General features: G+C 31.3%; 1 protein-coding gene across 6 annotated transcripts in view; it reads left to right on the top strand.

Annotated features, from left to right (window-relative positions):
• The first annotated feature begins 3,115 nt into the window (after nucleotides 1–3,115).
• LOC116769311 (cubilin) overlaps nucleotides 3,116–27,113 on the top strand; it is a 53,451-nt gene continuing 29,453 nt past the window's right edge. For 4 of the 6 annotated variants that reach the window (XM_061529286.1, XM_061529281.1, XM_032660370.2 and 1 more), the window contains exons 1-3: nucleotides 3,116–3,222; nucleotides 16,512–16,564; nucleotides 17,289–17,374. In XM_061529286.1, the coding sequence (XP_061385270.1) occupies nucleotides 16,551–16,564; nucleotides 17,289–17,374 (100 nt within the window). In that variant the 5' untranslated portion in view covers nucleotides 3,116–3,222; nucleotides 16,512–16,550. Of the gene's footprint in view, nucleotides 3,223–16,511; nucleotides 16,565–17,281; nucleotides 17,375–27,113 lie in introns of all 6 variants that reach the window. The other 2 variants (XM_061529289.1, XM_061529284.1) reach the window with 1 other exon arrangement.

Genomic DNA, 27,113 nt, shown 5'->3' with positions numbered 1-27,113 from the left:
CACGTATTCACCGTTGGTGAGATTTCCTTCATAATTTTGATTTTGGTGTTGAATATAAGAAATGTGATAGACTACAGAATGCTGACTTCGGTCCGAATCTTGTCCATTTTAAAGAATCACTGGTGAATATTATTACCCTCGGGTCATAATATGGATGAAAATGTTTAAGTTTGTCAGTATCAAGACAACTCAGATTGCTTCCCATACCAAATCACTCTTCGGCATTTGAAGTCATCCGCGTGTACGTTGCGAGTAAACTTGGTATACCAAAAGAAATATAATCGTTGACAGGGGAAGTGAGTTGTTAGGAGAGGTTAAAACTTTCTGTGATCGTTTTGGAATTAGTATTTACTCCGTATAGCCAGGTATTAGCCGAGCAAATGGATCAGTAAAGTGTTTCAATCCATCTTGAAAAATTGTTTCGTGTTGATCAAGAAATTGGTAACTTCTGAATGGCATATTGCATTGGACTTTAGCTAACGTTAAAATTTTACAAGTCATAAAACATTAGCATTTCTCCATTAACTTTACTGACACGACGTCATCATTGCTCCATTATCATCACTGCTCCATTAGAATATCTAAATTTTATAAACATAGATGGGAATATAACATAAGACCTAGGTCTTGGCGAACCCTAAGAGATTTAATAATAACCGTTATTTTTCTAAGCATGTTACAGGAAGAGGAAAACCACGAAAAATTGCTAAAAGCAACTAACCCACACGAACGGATGGCAGTGTCGCAGATTGATGAGTTTGATGACAACAAGCTTACGAATACCAACTGAAACAACATCTACCAAATTCTCCAAAACTTTACAGGTTCTCTGACACGTACAGGATATGCGCATCTGAATCTACAAACTTCTACAAAACGATGGCATGACACGTGTAGTGTATGCACATCACATCTACAAAATTCTACAAACCGATGTCATGACACATAGTGCATGCACATCACATCTACAAAATTCTACAAACCGATGGCATGACACGTGTAGTGTATGCACATCACACCTAAAAAGATTCTACAAAACGATGTCATGACACGTGTAGTGTATGCACATCACATCTACAAAATTCTACAAACCGATGGCATGACACGTGTAGTGTATGCACATCACATCTACAAAATTCTACAAACCGATGGCATGACACGTGTAGTGTATGCACATCACATCTACAAAATTCTACAAACCGATGGTAAGATACGTGGAGTGTATGCACATATAGACGTCTCCAAAATTCTAGTCGCATCCTTACATCTGAATATTTCTAGAAATTACTTTAGAATTTCGATTTGATTTCGAAGTCACAATATATTATGAGAACTAGACGTTGGCGCTGAGCACGCACCAACCGTCAGTATGGCCGTGTCGCGCCGACAGCCTTCTCGTATCGAAAATATTCCTTTTCGTGTATTCATTCATTATAATTGTTTTCAAATTACCCACTTCACCGATGTTAATAACTTTATTAATACACCAGGTGATTCGTTTTTTTCCAAGTACCCACAATTGTAATATAGAATTTACCATATAAAAGTCAAAGCATAATCGTATTGAATTCATTCTACATTGGTCGCTCTTAGGAGCCACAGTGGTAGAATCTCCGCTATACAATTCTTGACATTCATTGTAAGAATTTGTTAGCAATAAACAAGTATCATTTTGAGTAAAGACTATCTTTGCTTCAAAATGGAAGCCTGTCCATCGTCATCGGTACTTAACGCCCAGACTCGAAAGCCTTTTAAAGGACTAGAGTCTTGGCCAAGGTTCCACGAGGATCCTCGCGCTCTCACAGATACAATACTGGCACGTAAAGAAATCCTTATCTGATTATGGCAGGTTTGTTGCAGTGTAATGTCGGAAAAATATTTTTTCAACGCAATAACTGCATTACAGTGTGTCTTTGCCAAGATTAAAAAAAAAACAGTTTTCCTATATATTGTTTCGTCAATTAAATTTTCTATTGTTACATTTTTGTTTATAGGTATCTGGTTAGAACTCGATTATTATCCAATCCGTTGAAAAGTGGAAATGAATGTCTGAATGGTAAACGCACTATCCTATCAAAAGAGCTTTACTCTTACGTTAAAGTATACACGGAGTTCATATTCTGTTAACATTTTCTGAAAAACATATGCAAGCCTTTCAGTTTTATTTGTAGACTTGTCGATTAAATTGTTATAATGTACAATTGCCAAATAAATCAATACTAACTTTATAACTCCATTTTAACTTTTGTGTCTAATAAATGAGAAGGATTTTGCTTGTCTTTACATTGCTATATCGTATAGTAGAACAAGTTTGAATAAGTTTTGATCACATTATACATAGATCATAGCGCTGTTATTAAAAGGGAGGCAATTTCAATGCCGCATCAGTACGAGTAATAAATAGTGATTGAAATGTTTCAATCGAACTTCATCCGTAAATCATTTGTTTATTCAAATGACACGTAAAATTTCGTATATGAAATTTATATAATATGAAGATATTTCAAATATTAAAGCAGGGTAATGTTGTGTGAAAGGGAAGGACGATAATCATGATTAATCTCATACGTTGAGTACATTTCGTGTGATAATTATAATGCAATAGAAACTGCATCACTGCAAAAGAAATATGTAATAAGGAGAAGAAAATCGAAAGAATAAATATACATAGTATTTTTGGATTCCACAATCAAAAACGCTGGTAGGAGATTTAGGAAATCGTCTTAGAATTCGTAACTCGCTTCATCTGTAGTAACAAATAGTGAAAAGTAAAAATGTGTCATTCACCTAAACTGTGAATTAAGCTAGATTTAAAAACGTACCGTGACTTTAGAGCTTTAATAAATTAAGACTAAACATATCTTTTATATGTCATTTTCTACACAAAGAGATAAGTTTTAACTCGACTTGTATTATAATATAATAGACAAGGACCTTCACAATATCCGAGAGATATCCTCATAAACATCTAAAGTTTCCACTTTAATAGTAAGGCCCCGCAGCGTGTCGCATCTCTATCAAGCGATAATCTCATTTTCTTGCACCGATAACTTGCAAAACAAATCGTGTCGGGGATCGCGCTTGCGCCCCACTGACGCACGCAAGCGCTCAACAACGACGCGTCAGTCGCGCGCTGGCCTCTGCCGCGTACGGTACGTGCAGTAGGTTTTGTGTCGTCGTCACGCGATATATGGCGCCCAAACAGGGACCACGTTATTGCGGGTAAGTCTTCATTACTTATCATATCAATGCTACCATCCACTAATTAAATATAAACTGGCCACGTCCGGTCCACGCAGCTTCTTAGCCCGTGGGCGTGGTAGCGGTAGGGCGGGGACGTATCGAGCTGATAAGAACTGCCACTGTCAACAAACTCTATTATTATATAAAGTGTTAAATGGAGAAGTAGAGTCATCTCTAGATAGTTATTGATTTTCTCGGCAGCATCCGTCCGCTACACTTGTATGTAGAGTGTATTCACAGGATAAGTCTTACTTGTTCAGTCGCTAACATCATTTTCCAATTTGTCTTGCGAGCGTATTATTATCTCGTTTCTTTATTCCCTCTGTCGTGACCGAGTCTATATATAAAATTTAATGATTCTCTATTGTACGTCTCTATTCCTTTCAACACCAGTAACCTACATATACAGATTATTCTTAATGTATGTACATATATATTGAAAGTCAATTATGACCAGTTTTCCGAAGCGGACATTTCTTTAAAGAAATACAGTTGATGTGGGATGCGATTAAACTAAGTTCCTAGTACAACATTTGTTTTATAATGTATACAAATATTATAATTTCTGTACTAATTAGCCGATTCGGTTTCATATGTGGGTTAAGTTCGGAAATTATGTAAATTTTTTTTCTCTTAACTTACTCATTCTAGTTCGCTTCCGTATTATTTATTTGTTTCTACGTATTTTAATTTTAAATGTATAATAATAAATATATAGGATACATTTTTTTATAAGAGTATTTAATGTTACATTTTCATTTATAATATTATAGAATTTTATATGTAATGATTTTATAACTTAAAATAAAAATGTCTTCATATTAAATAATTTAAAATGAATTTCTGTGTAATAAACTAAACGTTCTTCTATTTTAATGTAAAAGAGTTTTTTTTCGTCGAACCTATACGCCGCTGTAATACGGATTGGTGGGTTACTTATAACCAACCCAGACTAGACCAGACCAGACCAGAACGCTTATACAATTCAGCTAATACACGAGATGGCAATGAATGATAGCTTTTTAATAAAATAATGACAAAGACCTATTTTGTATAAACGTAAGTAGTTTACAGTATTGTATTCTAGTAGACGCAAATGACGTTATACTGGTACGTCAAAGGAGCTGCGTAATCACACCAAGGAGTTGCGTAAAATTTATAACATTCTTAATTCCGACCATTGGTTTTTATAATGAAGCATTAGCTTAATTCCGAATTATATAACAAGTTAACTATTATATGTTTAATATAAACTGCATTAGAATTATGTAATCTGTGTAGATGGTGTATCAATTGTCAAAACAACTGACAGACAACTGTCATACAACTGACAGCTATCTCAGACGCGCTCAGCATGTACATTATAAAACTTTAGGATAATGTTCGTAGTTACGGTTTTTGTACATTATCTGTGCAATTTTCTTAATTTTTTGATGTAAAAAGTTTCTGCGAATAACTAGAATACATTTTAAAAAGTTACATGGAATCAATAAAATCATTTTCCAGTTATAGCGTAACCAGGCAATATAAGGGTATATACGTATACATGAGCAACAGCAAAACGTCTACTGTGCTGAATGTAAATATATTATTATATTAACAACAAAAGCACATTTTATCAGAGTTAAAGAAAATATAAAGAGAGAGCTAAATACAGGGCCAGAAACGTTTTACAATAACACCACACACAACCACACACACGCACGCGCACACACACACACACACACACACATACACAAACACACGCGCACACACTTATATATGTATATATATATGGACAGACGCCATGAAAATGTCTCTCAGTTGGTCCTGTTATTTGTCATAATAAATAAAAATTTATATTTATTGTGCTATCGCCATGTCTATCGCCATTTATTTAAAAGAGTACTCGCTAAAGCTATCATTATATAACAAGTAATCTATAGATTTAATGATTTAAAGATTTCATCTGTAGTCAGTTAAAGCAATCGAACCAAATAAAAAAATTTCATGTTAATTTTATGCTATCTATATGTTTACCACAAGTTTTGAATCGAGACATTTTATATGCAATAATAGTCCATCACTCATAAATCTTTGAACATATAGTACTAACTGAGGTTATTGAATTTTAGATTTTTTCATTTCGTCTGCCCATGATCACGGTTGTTGCAGAGTAACCGAAACGTCGGGAGTATGTAGTTTTTTTAAAATAATAAAATACGCGTGCGTAGTAAACCGAAAATATTAGTTTCATTTAAGTATAAAATGTAAATTTCTTGGCAATTGATGCATAAATTAGTATTTATTTCAGAACCTGTAATATTTATAAGATTGTGTACTATTTGAGATATCATGTTAATGTTTAAAATCCACAGACCTCATGAAGAAATCATTTCCGACAGGAACTTTTTATTCAAAAATGTCGAAAGTGTTTTGACGTCATTGCGTTTATTTGTTTCCAGAAACATCAAAGAAGTTGGTTTGTAACAAGCATTTCCTTTTAAACAATATGGAAATGTAATTAAGTTGTTGAAAAAGTTATCAGGAAGTTTATGAATTGTTAAGAAATACAAATTTATATTAAATAAGGATTCACGCGATTGTTGGGGCAATTCACGGGAACCCATACAAAGTATGAAATATTTTCTTAGCTATATAAATGTATTTCTTTTTTGATCCATTGTTTGATTGTTTTATAACCCAAAACCCTGTAGAAACTTGGCTCTGAGTGGTTACTAATTGACATAGTTGATTAAAAGTTTTGCCTTGACCTGGTGCTTAGGCATCCACTGAGAAAAGGTATTCCAACTTTTCTTCAATTCATGTGTGTTAATATGTTTAAGTTTATTGGTAAGTTTTATTTACGTACTGTTTAGGAAATCATAGGTGAAAAAATTATGTTCTGTCCAATGAAACAATTTTTTTTGATACACGACTCTTCAATCTATGGAATATTGTAATATGACATGCAGGTGAATACTGTAAACAACTAAACACATATTTAGTGTTGCCATAATAATGACAAAGAAAAGGATATTACTTCATTATACTCGTATGTAACATTTATTACTCTTACAGTGTACAACTAATACGTAGTTTGATCCATTGGCTGCAGTGAATTTCTTTAAACGTTGAGGCGAGTTATCCATACGTACGTAGTCTTTTTTTGTCAAAATTTTTTCAATGTTATTGATCGTTTTACAGAATCCAATTTCTCACCAGTTTGAAAGCAAGCCTGACTTTCTTAAAGTGACAGTTAATCATAATTCAATGGTTCTTTTCTAGACAAGTTCAGGTCACATTTTCCTAAAAGAACCATTGTTGCTTACTTACCTTGGTGCCCGTAAAGAGCTTAACTACCTTCTCAAGAACGTTGTCTTGATCAACACGTGCCGAATTTTTTTATACTTTTTTCACAGAAATATGCCACATTCATTCCTTCGTAGTTAACAGCCCACAAAATCATCACTGAAGTCGGGTAATGCCCAGGCTGTATTCGATTGGCTAATCGGGACGCTCCTTAAGCGATTTTACGATAAAAAACAGACGTTTTTCTTCTTAAAATATTGCTCAGTTTTTTAAATATTTTGTTCTTTAAAGTATTTTTTTTTATATTGTTACGGTTTATACGGTTAGACTAATTATATAATGCATCTCTGCAAAATAAATAAAAATTAAGTCAATGTTTGTAATATTTAAATTTAGAACTTTTTATTGAAAGAATATGAAGGTATGTAGGTAACATATAAATAAAAGTTTTAAATTCATTGCCGCTCTGTCAGTCTGTCTGGTTTTTCGTCTCATATTTAATATAGCTGGACCGATTTTGACGCGATTTTCATTCCGATATAAGTATAGTCATAAGGAGAATGTTGAGTAAAATTTTTAAATGGCTTCAAACGGGGGAAAGTTCGCAATCGATGTAAATGTTTTCAACGCTATTACTCCTTTGATTAATGGCTGATTTACAAATTTCGTTTTTAATCTAAAGCATATTCTCCTGATGTGGTTAATTTGGCACTACGTCAAAATGTTATCTGAAGGTATCTTGGAGAAACCTTGGAGAAACCTGTAACCTGAAAAATCGAAGACAACTACTGGAATAGCATAAAAATGTGGACTAACTTTATTAAATCAAGTGAATCTTCATTCAGATCTTAAGGATTGAACTTAATTTTTTTTTCTAATAATTTGAATGAAAGGATTTGCTTTTTTAAAGCCTAACTCAATAATTGGAATATAGGATTGGGATAATGAAAAATCAATTGATGGAAAGATGTTAGTATACATTTTAATTTCGTCGTCATTATAGAGTACGGTATACATATATTTAGAAAATCAATAATATTATAATATAATATCATTGATAAAAAACTCAAATACGCGGAACGCTTGCTAGTATAGTGGGTATAAATGCAACACGTTAGGATGAGTCAGTCGAGTTTCACAGAGCTCCTTTATATTTACCCCCACTCCGAAACCGACTGTAATGATAGGCGATAGACAGACTAAAAAAATATACGATAATTAACTGTAATGTATTATTAAAGAGGATCAAACTAAAATAGGAATAAGTATAAAAACTCTAATTACTACGAATTTGTTTGGCGATATTTCTTTCATTTATTCTAAATTTAAATCTACCATCCAATATTAATTTTTCTGTCAGTTAATCTATCTTCGTATAAATCTTAAGATATTTTATTCAGTGTGTAGGTATTTCGTAAGCGGTTAGGACGAAATCGACGTTATAAAATTCCCATTAACCTGTGACTTGCAAACCTCCCTGTTACAATAGTTTTTCTGGAAGTTTATTCTCAGACACAGGCTATATTAGGTAAAGTCGTACATTTTACATTGGCTGATTGATGAGATGTCGGCCTTGGTATCGAATGTGAAAATCTAATTTCATAGTTATGGTTTTTCAATACTTACTTTTTTTGTCTTTTTTATATTTTCTATAACGATAATTCGATAATATTGTATTAATGAACAACTTAGATATAAGTTCTGGTAAAAAGTGAGTAAAGGTACTAAATAGATTTTATGTTTTATTTATAATTTATAGGTTTAGATTTTTTCCAAACATTAAATAAAAATGGAATATAAGCCACTTTGTTTTCAATGATTTTTATAATATAATCATTTTATTTTATATTATAATCTAGATATTATAGTTAACGGATAAACTTAAAAGCATTTGTCATTTATTTATCATGATTGCAGCTATTAATTCTTATTTACTGTGAACGCTTAATGCTTTTTGTAATAGAAAACAAATGTTTCAACAAAGATAATGAGAGGACAAGCGAAAATATTGAAAGGGACAGTGAAGCGAACAAAAAGTCCAGAGAATGTCAGGCAATTTCCATTTTCATTACATTTCAGGAAGTGCTTAGCGGAATACTTCCTGTGTTTAGATTTCTTTACATAGAATAATAAAAATATGTTATTAAATTCTAATATTGAAACTGTTTTTTTTTTTTAATTTTAAGGGTAAATATTTTTTGTGATCTTTTTTTTTTGGTGAAATGCACAATACCATGCTTTGTGACGTGACTTCATATATCTATTAAGTTTATTATTTTATAGTTTACATCTATGAAGCATCACGTCGTGGCGCTGGTGAAGAAGGAAAAGGCTTTTAAGTTTTTGATAGAAAAAATTCGATTAATTTTTCTTTTCAAATATTGTGAGTCGTGTACTTCTGACGAATATCATTAGAGCTAAGAGTTCGGACATTCGGAGATTTCCTCAATTCATACCAAAAGAGAAACAACGATGGAGAAGTATCTCGGATTAAAACTAATCTGGCATGAACCATAAGAGTAAATGACAAAACAATTATATATGTGTTGGTAAACTCTATAGATTATATTTTATCAGAAAGTCTTTTGCCTTTAATGCTATGATTGTTGAAAGTAATTGCAAAATCTATTCAAAAATACGGCAGCACTTCAAGCTGAGACGGCTTTTTTGTCTCTACAAAACAGAGGACCACTTTTGGAACACCGCTTTCATATTTGGGCAGGTGTTACCAAATGCTATCTCACGGTTTCCGACTTCTGGGAGAGACGTGTAGGGCTTAAGGGTTTATTGGTTACCACGATATAGTTAAAATCAATCGTCTGATCTTTGAGTACGGACATAAACTCTGTTTTTTTATAGAGTACATTTTGAAGTGTGTCTTCTTACCAGAGGACGAATGGACGTATGGAGAACTTCTATATTCTCATTCTAGACCATCCTCGTATTCGGACGAAGCGATAATATTCTTTCATTAATTTGCACACCCAAGGATTGGAATAGTTTACCCGCGTCTATGTTTCCCGCCGCTTAAAATCTGGTCGTCTTCAAGATTGTATGGGCTATAATTAGGATAGTACGTTTACCATGATAGTCTTCGTTTTCACATACCATCAGATAGAATGGTATTCAAGGGCTGTTCAGTTTTTATTTATAACAAAAGCTATGTCGATATTGACCAAGCTTAAAGGAGCAAAAATTAATACCGGGAAGATAAATATTACTATACATAACTATTTGTAACATGTAACAGGTTTGTTGAATTTAATTTATGTAAGTTATATCAATTATAAGTTTATATAAAAGTAATATTTTCGGATTACTACGCGTTATTATATTATTTTAAAACTACATCCTCCCGACGCGACGTTTCGGTAACTATGCAGCAACGGTAATCGCGGACTGAGGAAACGAATAATTACAAGTTGTTGTTTGAAATTTGTTACCGTCACTATTCTCAATTTTTAAGTCCAAAAATATAATGATTTTTATTAATTTTAAACTCTATATAGAAACGAAATTATAATAATATGAGCACTCTTCCCCCGCTTTGCAACAATACTCGGATGTTATAGCTAAATAATATTTATACTATCTATGTGTGAACCTGATTCTGTAGAATAATATTTTTCTTTTTTTCCTTTTTTCTTTCTTTTTTTTTATTATTATATCACATATTTTTTCATGTATACAAAAATTTTGATACCTGGATTTTTATTTATGCAAAGCTAATTTCATTGAAGGGATGTAAGTTTGTAGAGCGAGGCTAGCAGTCTAGTAAAAAGGCTCGCTTCTTAACAGATGGTACTCAGCCTCACAATGACAACATCTTACAACTAGGTCACGTCGCCAGCACTCAGATATTCCATAAATTATCATTAGCACAACACTAAAATATAATCTTTTAGAAGAGCTATAGTTATTGTTTGAAGGAATTTGAAAAAAAATGTAACAATTTACAAAACAAAAACAAACAAAAAACTATATTAAAATTGAATAAAAACATAGGAATAAATTGCGAGAATTTTTTTTTTTTGGCTCAATTTCTTTTTATACGCTTTTAAAATACCAAACATGTTCAGCTAACGTGGCTTGCAATTAACGATTTTATCAATGTTTCAAATATATTTTACAATAATTTAATAGGAGATGAAGGGAATTTAAATATACATTTCGAAATATTAGTCTGTAAATTGGGCAGAAGATATGTTTTATTCGGGTTTACGATTGTTCTTATTCCAGTCGTAATTCAACCGTCCTCAGACCACAAATCCTATGGAGAGATAAGGCAGTGACGGTGATATTTTTGGCTACGTTTGAATGAGAAAATCTTTTCTTACAGATACTTATAAAGATAGCTTCGTATTCCGTAATCTTTCTGAGCCCTGCACGCTTAGTACAAGTTTGCCACAACAGGATACATACGCTCTACCCGTTTTTCATTTAATACGTTAATACTATAACGTTAACTCTCCGTATGTAGGGACGATTTGAACTGTTGGTAAAAGTAACATTATAGAGTAATGCCATGGAATGCAATTAATTAAATCTCAAAGACCCGCTTTAAAATTAATCAAACATTCCTACATTGTTATATAAATATATAATTATACATGTCGGAGTAGGAATCACTTTATTGTTTTTTAAAAGAGAGATGTCAGCATAACTGACGTCATCAATGACGTTATTCTTGACTGTCAACAGGCTCTGAGTTATTTAAAGAGATCCGATCCCTGCAACGGCTCGAGCGAGACTCCTTGTCATCTGTACTCTTGCCTCTATTTGTACTAACTGACACTCATTGTTGTGAATTAATAAGCACGGGTGGCTACGCAGGTGGTTATGCGGGTGACACCTGATAATTTCAACTACCCTCAATTATTAGTTATTCAAACAATGAGTGTCATTTTGGTATAAATAGAGGCGAGAGTACAGATTACTGATAGTTTCGCTTGAGCAGTTACAGAGATTGGACCTCTTCGAAGTAAGGGATTCGTCAAACGAATTATACAGCCCATACCAAGCTCCCCATCCTTGGTTTAAAAAATATCTTTGACATGTCAGGACAATGCCAAACTGTTCGCCTAATATATAGTAAAAATCATTATGAAAGACAAAAACGAAAAAATCTCGCAACAATATTACGAATAATCATTAATCTCTTTTAATATACTTAGCGCGAGTCTCACTGTCATAGCGAACTGACAGTTTAAATGTTTTTAATAAATAAAAACAACGTTGTTAATGATTATGTACAAAGAATTGTGAAAAATGTAGTACATTAAAGTTACCACAAGTGCGCTACGTACATACAGAGCGTTTTCAGTTTTCGATTCGTTAATCTTCTCGGATTAGTAACGTGAAACGCTTCGTATGTAGTGTGTCTATGCAAACTTGTGCCAAGCATGCAGAAATTGGTGATATAGCTTCATTACAGATATTTAACTCAATGTCTATTAATATAATATATCGTACTGTAACGAGATGAACGGAACGTCATTTTGTTAGGCACGACATTATCAAGAATATTTGTTCATATCGGAGCGAACACGTTTTAATTACATAATTAATAATTGTGAATGGTTGAATTTGACAGATGTCACCTGCATAAACACATGCACAGCCACGTGTGCAAGTGCTGTCACAACAGTTAGCGCTGGCTGGTATCTCTATTTATACCGAGCGTACAGATTCAAAACACTGTCGCTCGAGCCGCTGTTGGGATCGGACCTTTTCGAAATGATGAAGAAAATATTAGTAAAACCCTTTGACGGAACGTTGTAATTTGACTGTAAAATTTATAAAATATTCGATTGACGGCACAAAGTTTTCTATACGAACTTAAGAATGAAAAACAAAAAGCAAACAATATGTCCAACAATACATTTGACATAGCGTTTAAAAATTTTGAATATGTACATTATAAATTTATCGAAATCATAGACGCACATTAACAATTAAATACACTATTTTTCAATTCAATAATAAAACAAAAGAAACCGGGAGAATTGAGCAACTAATGTGAAAATCGATACTACATGGACTACTGAAGCGAGCTATTTGTGCTTCCTCTGCTATGAAACTTGCTGTAATGCGACATGCGATAGATGGTGATATTAAGACGATGTTAAAAAAATTATACTGTATTATACAATAAGTAATAAGTTGTACGACAAATTTCTGTTTTACTATGATTTTATTTCATTGCTACAGAAAGTCAGAAACGTATGATGTTTTTTTAAAGAGAATAGACCATTAAATATTTTATCACATATTGTATGTACCAGAAGATATTTTATTTATAAAAAATATTAAAAATTAAAACTAATACTATTAACAAATTGTGAGCTTCAACGATAATTTAAGTTAATCATTAAAGTCTAATTGTTTCAAACGCCAAACATTCCGAAAAAAGAACATTTTACAAATAACTTGAGTCGCATTAACAATAGGAATAATTACGCATAAGATTTTCATGTAATAAAAGATAATGCTTCGTTAACTTACGCGGCAGTGTATTAAAGATTTTCATTCATATCGTGTACCCGGATTATAATCATTAGCATGCATATGCATTATTCAATGTGTGCAGAGCTCAGAGTGCATGCATTGCATGAGATACAATAGAAATGTAAATGGTAAAGTTGAGCATGATATGTGTAAAGCTTTAATTTCATATACATAACTTAAATATTTATATGAAATATACAAAATATATAAAAAGCGTATTTCATATATCAGCTATGTTTTGCTCGTGACTTCGCTCTTGGTAATAATATTTTTTTCATTTTCTTGTAAAATTTGTCTATATAACTTGTATTTTATTTATCTAATCAACAAAAAGTGTTAAATTGTATATATTTTTTTATGTTTTTTACAAAGAAAATTCGGGATTTAATTATTTTGACGATTACTAACAAATAGGAAGGGGATAGAAAGAGACAGAGGGATTCGTAGCAATCACCGTAGCAGCGTAGCAGACATAGCGCTACGCAGTGAATCGTAATGGGAACCAATGAAGTGGAAAATTGTCTTTGATTTTGAAATAGCAAATGGGGTAATCAATTATAGTGAATAAAAAAATGTATATTAATAATATTTATATTAAAATATTAAAGAAGTTGTTATCTGTTTTTGTTGGTTTGTGAATTATAAATGTTCAATAATTATTATTATTATTAATTTTTATATATTTTTAACGCTCACCTCCACCGTCCAAGCTCCTCTCTACCTAACCGAATTTGAAACGATCCTACTAGGACTGCCTTCGAAGTACGTTTTAAAAATGAATTGATGTTAGTTCTAGACAGGTCCAAGTCTTTTAGCGTAGAGAGATTTGGCTGTTATACGGTGTGGTTACGGACATGGGATTTTATATTTTTGATGAAGGCATTCCGGGTGTTGGATAACTTCCAGCCATTTTCTCAGTTGGAATTAGGATGTCTTTTCACTCCGATGGCTAAATTATCCTCGGTATATAATTGTCTTCGGGTGAAGATCTGTGGTCTTTAATACTGGATGCAATAATGTTGTTTTTCCAAAATTTTCTTCATATTGAAAGACACAGAATCTTTGAATATAGCACAAAATTCTTAGTCTAATATAATCAGGTTTTTTTACTTATAACTTTTATATAATGACCTTTTTATTCCTACCATAATTCCTACTAACATCAAAGTTACCTCAAAGATCAAATTTTTTATAGGATGGACCATTGTATGAAAATGATCTTCAGTCCCCCGTTCTTCCTCTCGGTGCCGCTGTCACAGCCAATAGGGCTAACAGCTACAAACAAGTCGAAACTAAAAAAAAAAAAATTCCAACTCCTGGTCTGGACTTTCCATCACCAGTATCCAACTGATGTGGTCACCATATTCATCTAAAGCATTCCCAAACGCCTCTCTTTCTGTTTAAAGCTGTTAATGTTTGGTGGACTTTGGCTTTTGATTAGAGTTTTATTAGAATTTGAAATTTCCAAAACAATACCACTTATGTATATTTTAATATTCATTAACAAGAATAATAAACATATTTTATTAAATATTTTTGCGTTAGATAGGGACGCCTTAAACCTACACCTGGGTCGCAAGTTCCAGGGACTGTTGAAGCTCCTCTCCCTGCAACGACGTGACCGGCACCCGCTCGGTGAATCCATTGAATGCTAAGAAGTTGTGCCTACTTTTTATATATTATGATCTTATTAATGTAAGATCACATTCCATATCGGCACTGAGAAACAAACCGATATTCGATATGTTACATAGTTAATTAATAAATTATTATATTTCTGTCGACAGTCGCCATCGGAACTTAGCACTGTAAACTCGTCTCAATGATTAATTTATAAATTATAATATTGCAATACATATATATACTAGATTGCCCTTTCATTACACCAACTGCAAGACTATCAGGCAAAAAGTTTCGTCTCATTTCGTCTCTAACTCTAGCTGACCAAATATAACCAAACCAAATACAATAACCAATAGCATGGTCAGTTCAAACGAACCTGTGCGAGGCTTCAGCGTATAATAAGATACAGCATAATTATCTTTGACCCTTAAAAAATATCTATAATGTTGGATTAAAAATTTATCTTATTAACTATCTCCACTTTCCATTTCTTTCATATTTTTTATACCGAATTTTCTAACCCTAAAATTCTCCTTAACCTTTTATTTATGTACTATTTGTTGTGTTGTTTGTTGGTAGTTTAAAGCATTTAATGCTTATTACCTGGATATAAATGAATCGTATTATTGTAAACCAATCAATACTCTTGGCCTTTCAATTCTTTTAGGATAAAAGATTAGGTCTTAAACTAAGTTATAGATATATCTTCAGGCAACCACACACACACCCACACACACACACACACATATATATTGTTTAAATTTATTTGTATCACTATCTCGTAATATAAACAGTGTAGGATAGTAATACTTTCGTTAGGTCGCCATTAAAAAGCGTATATTTATAAGGGTAACTTTTGAATATAATGCAATAAAACTATATATATTGTAGGAATATGAGAGGGTAGGAGAGAATCAATGTAGGAATATGAGAGGGTAGGAGAGAATCAATGTAGGAATATGAGAGGGTAGGAGAGAATCAATGTAGGAATATGAGAGGGTAGGAGAGAATCAATGTAGGAATATGAGAGGGTAGGAGAGAATCAATGTAGGAATATGAGAGGGTAGGAGAGAATCAATGTAGGAATATGAGAGGGTAGGAGAGAATCAATGTAGGAATATGAGAGGGTAGGAGAGAATCAATGTAGGAATATGAGAGGGTAGGAGAGAATCAATGTAGGAATATGAGAGGGTAGGAGAGAATCAATGTAGGAATATGAGAGGGTAGGAGAGAATCAATGTAGGAATATGAGAGGGTAGGAGAGAATCAATGTAGGAATATGAGAGGGTAGGAGAGAATCAATGTAGGAATATGAGGGGGTAGGAGAGAATCAATGTAGGAATATGAGAGGGTAGGACAGAATCAATGTAGGAATATGAGAGGGTAGGAGAGAATCGATGTAGGAATATGAGAGGGTAGGAGAGAATCAATGTAGGAATATGAGAGGGTAGGAGAGAATCAATGTAGGAATATGAGAGGGTAGGAGAGAATCAATGTAGGAATATGAGAGGGTAGGAGAGACTCAAACGACATATAAGCAGTTGTCAGAGGACATCAGGGCTCTTTTTCGTTCGTAACGCGCGTTGGTGTGATAGTTTAGTCGTTAGTAGATTTTAGAAGTGTGTTTAAATCTTTCGATTGTGTTATATTCGGATTTCATTTAACGATTAGTTTAAAATCAAGATAGTTGAAAGTTATTCATTTAGAATTGTTTTCATTTTTGTGTAAATTTAATAAATTAGCGGTGGAATTGTATCGAATGTTATTTTTTAAAAAGTCAATTCTTACCTTGTTTCTAAGAATATATATATATATATATTTCTAAAATATAAGCTTTATCGTTCCAGGTAATTTGAGGTCAACGAACTACCGCGGCGAAAGCACTCATGTTGACGATATGGTACGTAGAAAAAAATTACGTAGTAGAATGTAAAAATATATGTACTTGTTTCCTAACTATAGGTACTACGTGTCATTTATTAAATGGCATAAAATAATATAAAAATGCCTACACTGTGTGTTATTAATTCCTTTACCCTCAAACTAATAAGATATTAAATATATATGGATATATTTATTCATCTTTTTCCTTATTAATAATATTAAAAATAAAGAGTATGTTTTTAATAGTTTGTTTTGAGTTTTTGAAGCAAAAAACCTTTTATATTAAACTACATTCACTGAAGAAGGCTGTAGTCAATGCAAGATAAGGCAAAAACAGAGAGAATTGTCATTGTGAGATTATGCTGCTCACGAGACAAATCCAACCTTAACTTTAACACTGTGACGTACTTAAAACAGTTCCTAAATATATTTACAATTTACATTTAAGTTCAATCTCTACGAGAAAAAAGTTGCGGGCGAAAGCTTAGAAAGTTAACCATTAAAAATATGTTTAAAATGATAGAAAATTCGTTTACCATTTCAACAGCACCATCTATGTGTTTCACTTAGAACTAAAGGAAAAGGCTTTCCCTAATCTCTAAACGTAGTTGTTCCACCCCTCGTTAGATGGCGCTGTTGATACCATACGATTTGTTTTCTAAAAAACTAAAGTTAATTGCTTGTAACATTATATTTCATTGCAGATTTATTTGCAGTTATTTGTTTGTTGAAGGATACAGTATGGCCGCGGCACATTGGCTCCAGTTCAGATATTTGTCACTATCGCTACTATGTCTCCTCGCCACCACCCTTCAGGTCACAAGCGGTAAGTCTTAGCTTAATGCGGTTATTTTTGTGAATATAAGATCTACTTACTTCATTGGTAAAACGAAGACGGAGCGTATACGAATATACGCGTATTAATTGAAAACTTACATAAACTATATAAAATAATAATATTTCCCTTAATTTAATATAAAATGAGTATTATGTTTGGTTGACATAAACATTGTTATTAAGCATGATCAACCTCATGTTAGGCCTCATGTCAGGCCTCATGTCAGGCCTCATGTCAGGCCCGCGACGTTTGTTAAGCACGAACGTATTTAGGTATTTTTAATGACTATCTTATCTCGATTGAGTTTTAGGTAGTTCTTTACGAAAAAGTTGCGATTATCAATATATTATATCTTAATTTCATATAATTCAATTATAATAAATTTTTTAATCAAAATTTACTTTAAAATTACTTTTGCGATTTTTGTATTTCAACTTATTAATTTATTCAATTCAATTCATTCGATTATATATAATGTATAATATTGTCAATAACGAAATTAAGCAACAATAAGTGTTTAAATTAAATAATACAAAATATATAACACGGCTAACGAATACTTTAAAACGTATTTAAAGCAACTCTATGTACGTCAAATATCTAAGTAAAAAGATCGCAGACCTTACGATTATTGTCAAAACTTAAGACATTTGTGAATTAACATATGTATTTTTTTTAATTTGATATTAAGTTGTCAAATATCTCCCTTCCGTTTTTTTGCTATCTATTCAATGCTTTATAAAAAGTGTGGTTTGTTTTTCGTAACCTTTTCTCTTTAAAGTTATATAAATTAAAAAAAAAAACTTTGCAATATTTGATTCATTTGCGTCATAATGTATGAGCCATTTTATTTACATTCTATTTTAACACCATTAAATTTATATTTTGTGTGAAGTTGCACGGAACTGACGATAGAGAGCGCTGCTGGTTGATCACCATTATTTTTTAAACCCAAGTTATTATCCTCTTGAAACCTAATTCCTGAGTAAGTGAATTTAGTTAGCAAAAATATTTTTTGTATATATTAGATAGTCTGTGACTAATGCTCAATGAACCTCAGTTAAAAAAGCTTTCCTTATAATGTTACCCTGTCTATAGTTCATCTTGAAAATTATTCCACAAATTCAGCAAAACAAATGACATTAGTGCAGTAAATGGCCTGTTATTTCTTGCATTATATACAGCTGAGGATGCAATCGAGAAAGATCTCGGTAAAGTGGATCGCAGTAAGGACATAAATATCCTCTTAGGGAGTTTGTTTATCCTTGTCTTATGTAGGTAAGGACATTCTCTCTCCCGCTCTACGATCAATAAGGTTTCAGATTCTAAATTCGAGGTCTCCTGACTAATGATGTTTTATAGGTTTGCCTCCGAGGGTTGTTTTTTTTTGTGAAGCCTTTAATATATATAGTTTATTTATAACTGATAACTTTACTTATTTTATAACGTGACCATGTTCAAGACTAGAAAGCAGAAGCTTTCGAGTCGAGTACCTTTGAATAGGTCTTATGAAGCTGATGAGAGATTTGACACAGTTATAGTATAAAAAAAATATTAAGGTTCTAATATAAGAAAAACTCGTTTGCATTTTTGCGAACCGAAGTGTAGTTAGCTGATATTATCACATTTTTCTGTAACGTTTTTATTATATTTAATTAAAGGATCGATGGTAATCGAAAGCTTCGATCAGTTATCTTTCGATTAAACAATCAGTAACTGACAAGTTTAAAGTTAATAATATTGAATTTTTCGTTAGATGTATCGAACAAAAGGCGTAGTATAGTCTTTGTTCCGTGAGAGTCGTGTCACATCTGGCGTGGACTGTGGCGCACGAGGAAGTTCGTGAAGATATATGATATTAAATATTACTCCAGTTTCTCAGTTTATGAATATTCAATGTCATTCTTAAAATACTTAATTTAAAGAGTAAAACAAAATTTTACTTAGTAAAAGTTATACGAAATATTTCTGTGATTTCATATAATGATAATATTGATTAATTTCGGCAGTTAGATTGAAATGCTAAGAATTTTTATTAAGAATTTTCAGTGAACTACATTATTATGATAATTTCTTTAGCTATACGATAATCTGTGAAGACGAGAGCCGGCTACGGAATCGCCTTTCACACAGTATTTTGACTTTTTGCAAAACCATCCATTTGTATGGAAATTTATAGAAATAAAATTTGTTTTTATTACATTGTCATAACTTTTTTTTTCATTCAGTAACGATAGTTAACATTCCTAAGTTTATTAAGTAATTCATTATAAATACACATTTTAAACAAACAAATATTTATGCAAAGTACAAACACAGCCAGTTCAATAATATTTTATAAGTTTCTGATTAACAATTACAAATATAGATAATAAAAAAATTAAACAAAAATAAACTAAGAGCGAGTCACGAAACAGAGTATGTAATGTCCAACTTTTTTCAACTATAACAGAAATTAACCGAAGAGTTTTTATTAAAAATTATTTATGTTTAGTAATCTGTAATTTTTTTTTTGTTAATATATTTTTTGAAAGTAAAATTGGCAAGAGTTGTGCTAAAAGACCGTCTGAAACATTTTGAATGAGCTATCTAGGTCAAAGATCAAAATAATGTTTTGTACATCGCGTCTTATTTAATAAAAGTCATTTCTATTACAGTCGATCTATTTCGAAGACACCACATCAGGTTTTCGTTATACACCCGACGGTTGAGGTCGAACTTTGAACAATTTACTATTCTGGTGCAAAACTGTCTTTATTTGTCGAAGACTTGAAAATATCTGAAACATATTCTAGGTAATTCTATATTCGTTTGCAAATATTTTTCAGCTTTAATATATATATATATATATATATATATATATATATATATATATATGTATATATGTAAAGGGATAACCGATTATTTATTTTCTTAAGTCATTATTTTTTATTCACATTAAAAATTGCCTACGAGTTGACATTATTGCTAGGTCAAGAAAAATTAAGAAAGACTACGAAATAAGGAGTTAAATATAAATAGTGAATATACTAAATAAACGATATCAAAAAGGGGTGCATACGAAAAACATTTTTTGTATCATCGTGTTATTTTTACGGCTTGAATGATTTTCATAAATAATTAACTCATTCTAAAGTTCGTGTATCACTATAAAAAATAAATTTCCGTTTCCTGTTGGAGACCGGTAAAAAAATATGTCTCTTTACACACACATATTAGGATGTCTGTATATATCTTATATATAAAACCTTGCACTTTGATATATTTACATAACAAATAACAAGTCAGTTGGTTCGACTGTGAACATTTGTCATTTATTACGTAACCATGTAATATGAATGTTTGTTCGCGTGTAAATAACATAAATTTAACATAAATTTTGTTAACACTAATTAAGTCATATTTAATTATGAGAAACGTGTCTTTAAATATTTTTAAATCGATACATAAAAAACTAATTATCCCTGTTACGAACTCCCCAGAGGAATGTTCCCAGAAAATTCCTCACTGTATTGAGGGATATGTAATAAAATTATTGAAGTGGTTTATACTCGGCATATTTATAATAATATATTTCCATTCATTCAAGCACGTTGACAAAAAACCCACAGTATAAAAAACGGCTGACGATTTGGTTTTATTTATAAATGTCATTTCATAATTTGAATATAGAATTAAAAAAAAATCAAACGTTCGGAATTCGGAGCTAGTATTACCAGGATATTTCGTTGCTGTCACTTTGCTGAACAAGCCGTAGCCCTTACTTGTATTAAAAGTAATCGTATCGGTTATTTGGAATGTGCTGTCATAATAAATAATTATAATATAGAAAATTTTTACTCGAAATAACTTAAATTACCTTTTCACCGAATACAAAGAGTTGAAAATTTGAAATAAACTCAAATAATGAACTAAAATTAACAGAACGACAAACATTCTTAAGAGAATCTTCTTAACTCTTAAATAAATCAGTTGTACTCATCAGTATGTCGGCTATAGAAATGTTACACGGAACACAACTTGTAAGAGACTTACAGAGCTTTATAGAACATTAAAAGTTGCAATGGCTTCACTTACTTGGAATCATAGTTTTAATCAGTGCAGCTTCTGACAAAAAATATTCCTTACTATTAAGACCAAGTAATAGCACAGATAAGCCACAATCAAAGGTATATACATATATGTTTTTTATAATTGAGCATGGTTTTGGTTATAATGCCATAAATTTATATTAACATATATACAAACTTTTTCTTTCAAAACTTCTTTTATACATATTAAAAAAAATTACGTGTCATTATTATTCTATTGATATATGAATCACGTTTTAGTATATTATTTACTTCATATTTAATTGTAGGTGATTAAGTCTATATTTCTGGCAGAATATACTGTGCACGTCTTTGCACGGATGATGAATATGGCCTATATTATAAAAAAAAAGTCTATATTTAATGGTAAACCTTTATTGTTATTTTATTATAGGTAGCTTCAAAACTGTGACGAAATCAAACTGAGGGTTATTTTTTATTCAAATTTTTAATTACCAATTGTTATATTCCGGAGTTCTATGGATGGCCCTTAACATAAATTCCATTGAAGCGATGTTCAGCATCACTTCGTGTTGTTTGTAACCAATGTCATGATAAGTATAAAAAATATAGCCACGTTACAAATGTAAGGGACGTGAATGAGGTTTTATTGTGTAGTTTTTTAGTAATAATTTTCAACTAAACCGACTACAAATATTTGGATATTGACATAGGATTCCTTAAATAAATAGAAAATATCTTTTCAGATATTATATAATAATGTTTAATACGTTACTACATCCAATATATTTTACAATTATAAAATATCAACCGTAACCTGGTAAAGTCTTTTCATATATATAGCGAAGTTTTATGAATCCCATGAACATAACCCCTCATTTTCATGCCACAGTCGGGAAAAATTTACTGAGTATTAGCATAAATGTTATCAATAAATCGTTTTGTGCGAAGCCCGTGATATCCTCGTGTAATTCTGTAATCAAAACAGCTCCGTCGGCTGAGATTGATGGTTACAGGTAATGGATTCTTGGTTCCAAAGCGGAAAATAACGTAAATACCTTACATTAAAGATAACTTGTATTGTGATCATGACACACGACACTATAAACTATAAGTATAACTTTGACCTGCGGTTCCACTCGCTGATGAAGCGAAGTTTCTTAGAACACTAATAATAATCAAGCCCAAGTTTGATTCGTAAAGTTAAAACGTACCTCTTATTGTAAAACTATGTACTCATCGAATGTGTTTTTTTCAAATAAAAATGCTATTCTCTCAGATTATTTTGTTCAACCAAAGAAATTATCAAGTTAAATAATCTTAGTCCAGATTAGAGTTAAAAGGAACGAATGTTTCGTTTATAAGATTGAAATAAATGTCCAAACATATTTTCAATAGACTGTATAATGATTTGAAAGCAAGGAATAGGGTAAAGCAAGAATCAGACGGCAACATAGATAATATTATAGAAGGTGTAAGAATATCGATAGATGGTAAGTTTGTTTTACGATAAAAATATATACTAATATATTTTTATCATAATTTTGCTGCTCCACAGCTTATATACTATACTATTTTATTATATATTTATAATAAATTAAATTAAATACATTAGAGATATATTGTTCAGTATTATAATAGTTTATCAGAACTTCTCAAAAGATCTTTCTTTTAATTTTACGTCAAACATCAATGTCTAATGAGGAACCTCAAAAAGTATATACAAAAAAAGTCTTTACATATGTCAAATAGGATCGAAATAACATTAAAATAAGAATTTTATTTAATATGTAAATTGCTCATTTATATTATCACAACGAATTTATTATATAAGTACCTAAAATAGGAACTTTATTATGTATAATGTTTGAATTATAAATGTTACAATAAAAAAAAAAATTTCATACCTCACCTGGCATTCCGTTTTCGATCTATGCCTCAAGTGAATAGCGAATTTAAAAATGCTCCAGTCGTATATGTATATATGGACGACAATTCATCCCATGAGCTACAGATGCGCGGAGGTCGCGTACTGAAGCGCTCGGCTCAGTTTGAGACTGAAAGATCGCGGGGTAACACGTTACTGAAAACATGTTATTAGTTATGTAGTTATATAGAAACGTTATTTGTTTATCGTGCTCAAATGTGAAATTATTTATTATTAGTGGTTAGATGTTTTATCGGTGGTAAATACTTGTTTTATACATCAAAGTATATACAACATCATTTATAGCTTTTTGAGTGCATAGTTTTAACTGTTCGATATTTAAAAATATTACAATAGTATTGGTTTAAAAAAATATGTATTAAAATTGTTTTGTGTTCTGGAAAAATTATTAATATGAACCGTTGGTTTTTATAAGGTTATTCGCTGATAATCTTGGTTACAATCCACCCCTATTTCCATTTAATAAGGGACGCGGTACGAATACTCTACTCTCTCATTATTTTATACTAACATATATTTATGTTGTTAATATTATATATAATACGGAAAAAGTTAAAATTCACGTCTATTTAGATTTAAAAAAAAAAATTAGAAAGGACAAATTACACTTATAACGCTAAAGAGGTAATTAGCACGCATTTATTATTGACTATATATCGGTTGTACTATATATAAATCAATTTTGATAATATTTTATATTCCATCGTAACCAAAAAGTTTGATTACGGTGAATCGTTTGCTTGATTACGATGAAATGAATTTTGCTTTGATAAAAATCAAAGCAAACTTTTAGTAAAAAACTACGAAAAATCCTATGAATGCTGTCGATTGCTGTACATCAAGATTTAAACTAACAGAGCCAGAACGCGTCTATAAACGATAATCTATAAACGATACGGTTAAATAAGAAAAAAAAAATATGTAAGAATCAATAAGCAGAAAATCAATGTTTTATAATCAAATTAAAATGTGTCAATGGAAAATATGCTTGGGGTTGAGAGATATAGAATGTTATGAAACTTTTTATGTGAACAATTTTCCGTAGTCATCTCATTAGAAGCACGTTTGAAGAGCCTACACATATAATGAACCTTTCTCACCTAATCTTTAGTTATAATATATATATAAAACATATATATATATTAACATACGTAAGTCTAAAAACAATACGCTCACCCCGAGTATGTATCGTAAAAGAACACGAGCGTTAACAATTTGTCATTCATAAATCTTAACGCAACATTGTATTAATGTGGATTATTTAAAGAGAAACGTCAAACGCTTCGTGTGTAGTGTAACGATTCGGACTCGTACTACGTATGTAACATTAACTAAATACAATACCTTTATATACGTAGATATGTTATGAGTTCTAAGACTTCCGCGAGTATTCATTTAAATGAAACTAATATTTTTCGGATTAAGTTTTAACTACATACTGCCGACGTTTGATTGAACCGTGATCACGGACAGACGAGATGACATCTCATGATATCATCATAAAATAAGCGTAATTATCCGTAAGATGTTAGTTTCCTTTAAGTACACATATATTTATCTTATCCAAGTGTGAATATATACGATAAGGACGCTGAGTGGTGCAAGAGAGAACCATTGACAGCGACTTCGAGGTTTTTCTCATGGATTTCATAGGATTTTAAATTAAACTACGCCTTAAATAAATGAAAGACTGGCGTGTTATATGGGAATTATAGCAGTAACCATATAATGAGTTATATTAGATTAGTTAGTTTAATTATATATATATAATTAAAGTCATTGTAATCTTAACCGTTGTCTCCGGATTGAAATATCTATTTTGTAACTGATCTCGAATACAAATGATGTTGATTAAATTTAATATAATTTTCGTAATTACTTAATTTTTTTTTTTAATTCAGAAATGAGCTGGGGGATATTGCAATGGTATTATAAGAATATTATTTTTTTTAATACGAACTCCTTACTTCATTTTACAATTTCGTTTCAATTAAACTAATAATTTTGTTAGGTTCTTCACAGATAAGTTTCATGGTATGAGCGATAATATATTTAAAACTTACTCAATGTGATTATAAAGTTCAAAATTCAATGTACATCACTAAAATATTATTACAAGTTAATGGCCCATTTGTTTAATGCGATTGTCACGCTCCAATACCTTGTTATTTGAACGAAAACAGACGAATTAAATTATTGGTAGTACAAAAAATTATAAGAAATAAATATTCTAAATATGTCAAAAGTTAAAATTGATATATTACATATATTTACAACCTTCATACGGAACCATTAATTACTAACTCCCACCGATGTTAGGATGTTAACGCGTTGATTACATTACCGGACGTGTTTGCGTATAAAATAAGACAAAGTAACTTAAACCGATATCTATGGCGATGAAATAAAATACATCTTTCGTTCCTAATAGAATTCTCAAGTCTATAGAACTTTGTAGCTTATATTGAATGTCAATGTTGTAAGAATTAAGGAAGAATATTCTAATGGATCAAAATTATTTGAATATTGAATCCGAGGAAGCTGAATCACAGTCTCTATATGTTGTCTTAGCTAATTCTCACTAACTTGTTTGTTCCTTTAACTGTTTTATGAAAACATAGGAATTATAATAATCTATATATAAAAATTTCCTAACAGATCTAACGGGGTCTTATAAGTTAAACAAAACAAATCGATTTCTATGTAAATATATATTATACAGTATGGTTGATTCATATAAAACTCCCCCGGCCATGAATAAGGCTCTGAACTATAGGAACTGTACCTTCATATCAACGGTTTTCGCATTACGGATTTCTTTATCGAATCTGAAAAGAGGTCGGATTAAATACTTCCGAATATTTTATTACTCGAGTAACGTAAAAGATTATACTAACGGCTTTATTTAAATCACATAACTTACATTATAATGTTGAGATGAATGCGACAAATCATTGCCATTAAAAATAGCTTAAGCACAACATGGCGTCCATAGACTAGGGTAATCATTAAAACTTATATGAAATTCAGGGTAAGTCAGTGAGATATGCGGCAATAAAATAGTTTCCGGACCTCTGAACATAATATAAGTGTGTATTTTTCTTATACTCGGCTGTTTGTATTCGATCCGCCCCACCAATATTTTCATTCGGGCCGTTGCGACGCTATTTATTCGTAAATCGGGTCCCTTAAATTCAGACCATTACGGATTTTCAACGGTGAATCAACCACTAGGACGTTAATTTTTAATCTTATGATCACCGAGTTCGTTAAAAAGCGACGTTCAAAAATGTTTTTGTATACAAATAGATTGAAAAAAAAATGTCGTCCTATTTAAGTAGAACGTTAATTTTGTATGAAAACCTCTCAGCATCTCAACGGGTGTGAACAACGAACTGGCCGGGGCACGAAGCATTCATTTAAAACAATGATTTTCTGTGAAAACATAATGAAACACTTCCAAATTATATTTACTAAAAAAAAAAAAAACTCAAATCTGAGGTCAGAATTTAAAGAGGGCGTGGTGTTTTAGTTCTTGGGAATTTTATTCAATTTTAGGATTCCGCTTAACTGTTACCAAATATTTCAAAAGCTTTAATGATGATGTATCCGAAAATCTGTAATCATTATGTCGATTCGTCTTTTAATTTCGTTACAATTGTTCTAGTTGATATTTAGTTATTAAAAATTTGACAATACTGGAAAGATAGAAAGACTGAATGTAGGC

The sequence above is a fragment of the Danaus plexippus genome, chromosome 5 (genome assembly GCF_018135715.1).
Source record: "Danaus plexippus chromosome 5, MEX_DaPlex, whole genome shotgun sequence".
Lineage (NCBI taxonomy): Eukaryota > Metazoa > Arthropoda > Insecta > Lepidoptera > Nymphalidae > Danaus > Danaus plexippus.
The sequence above is the reverse complement of the archived record's forward strand: the minus strand, read 5'-3'. Positions and strand labels throughout refer to the sequence as shown.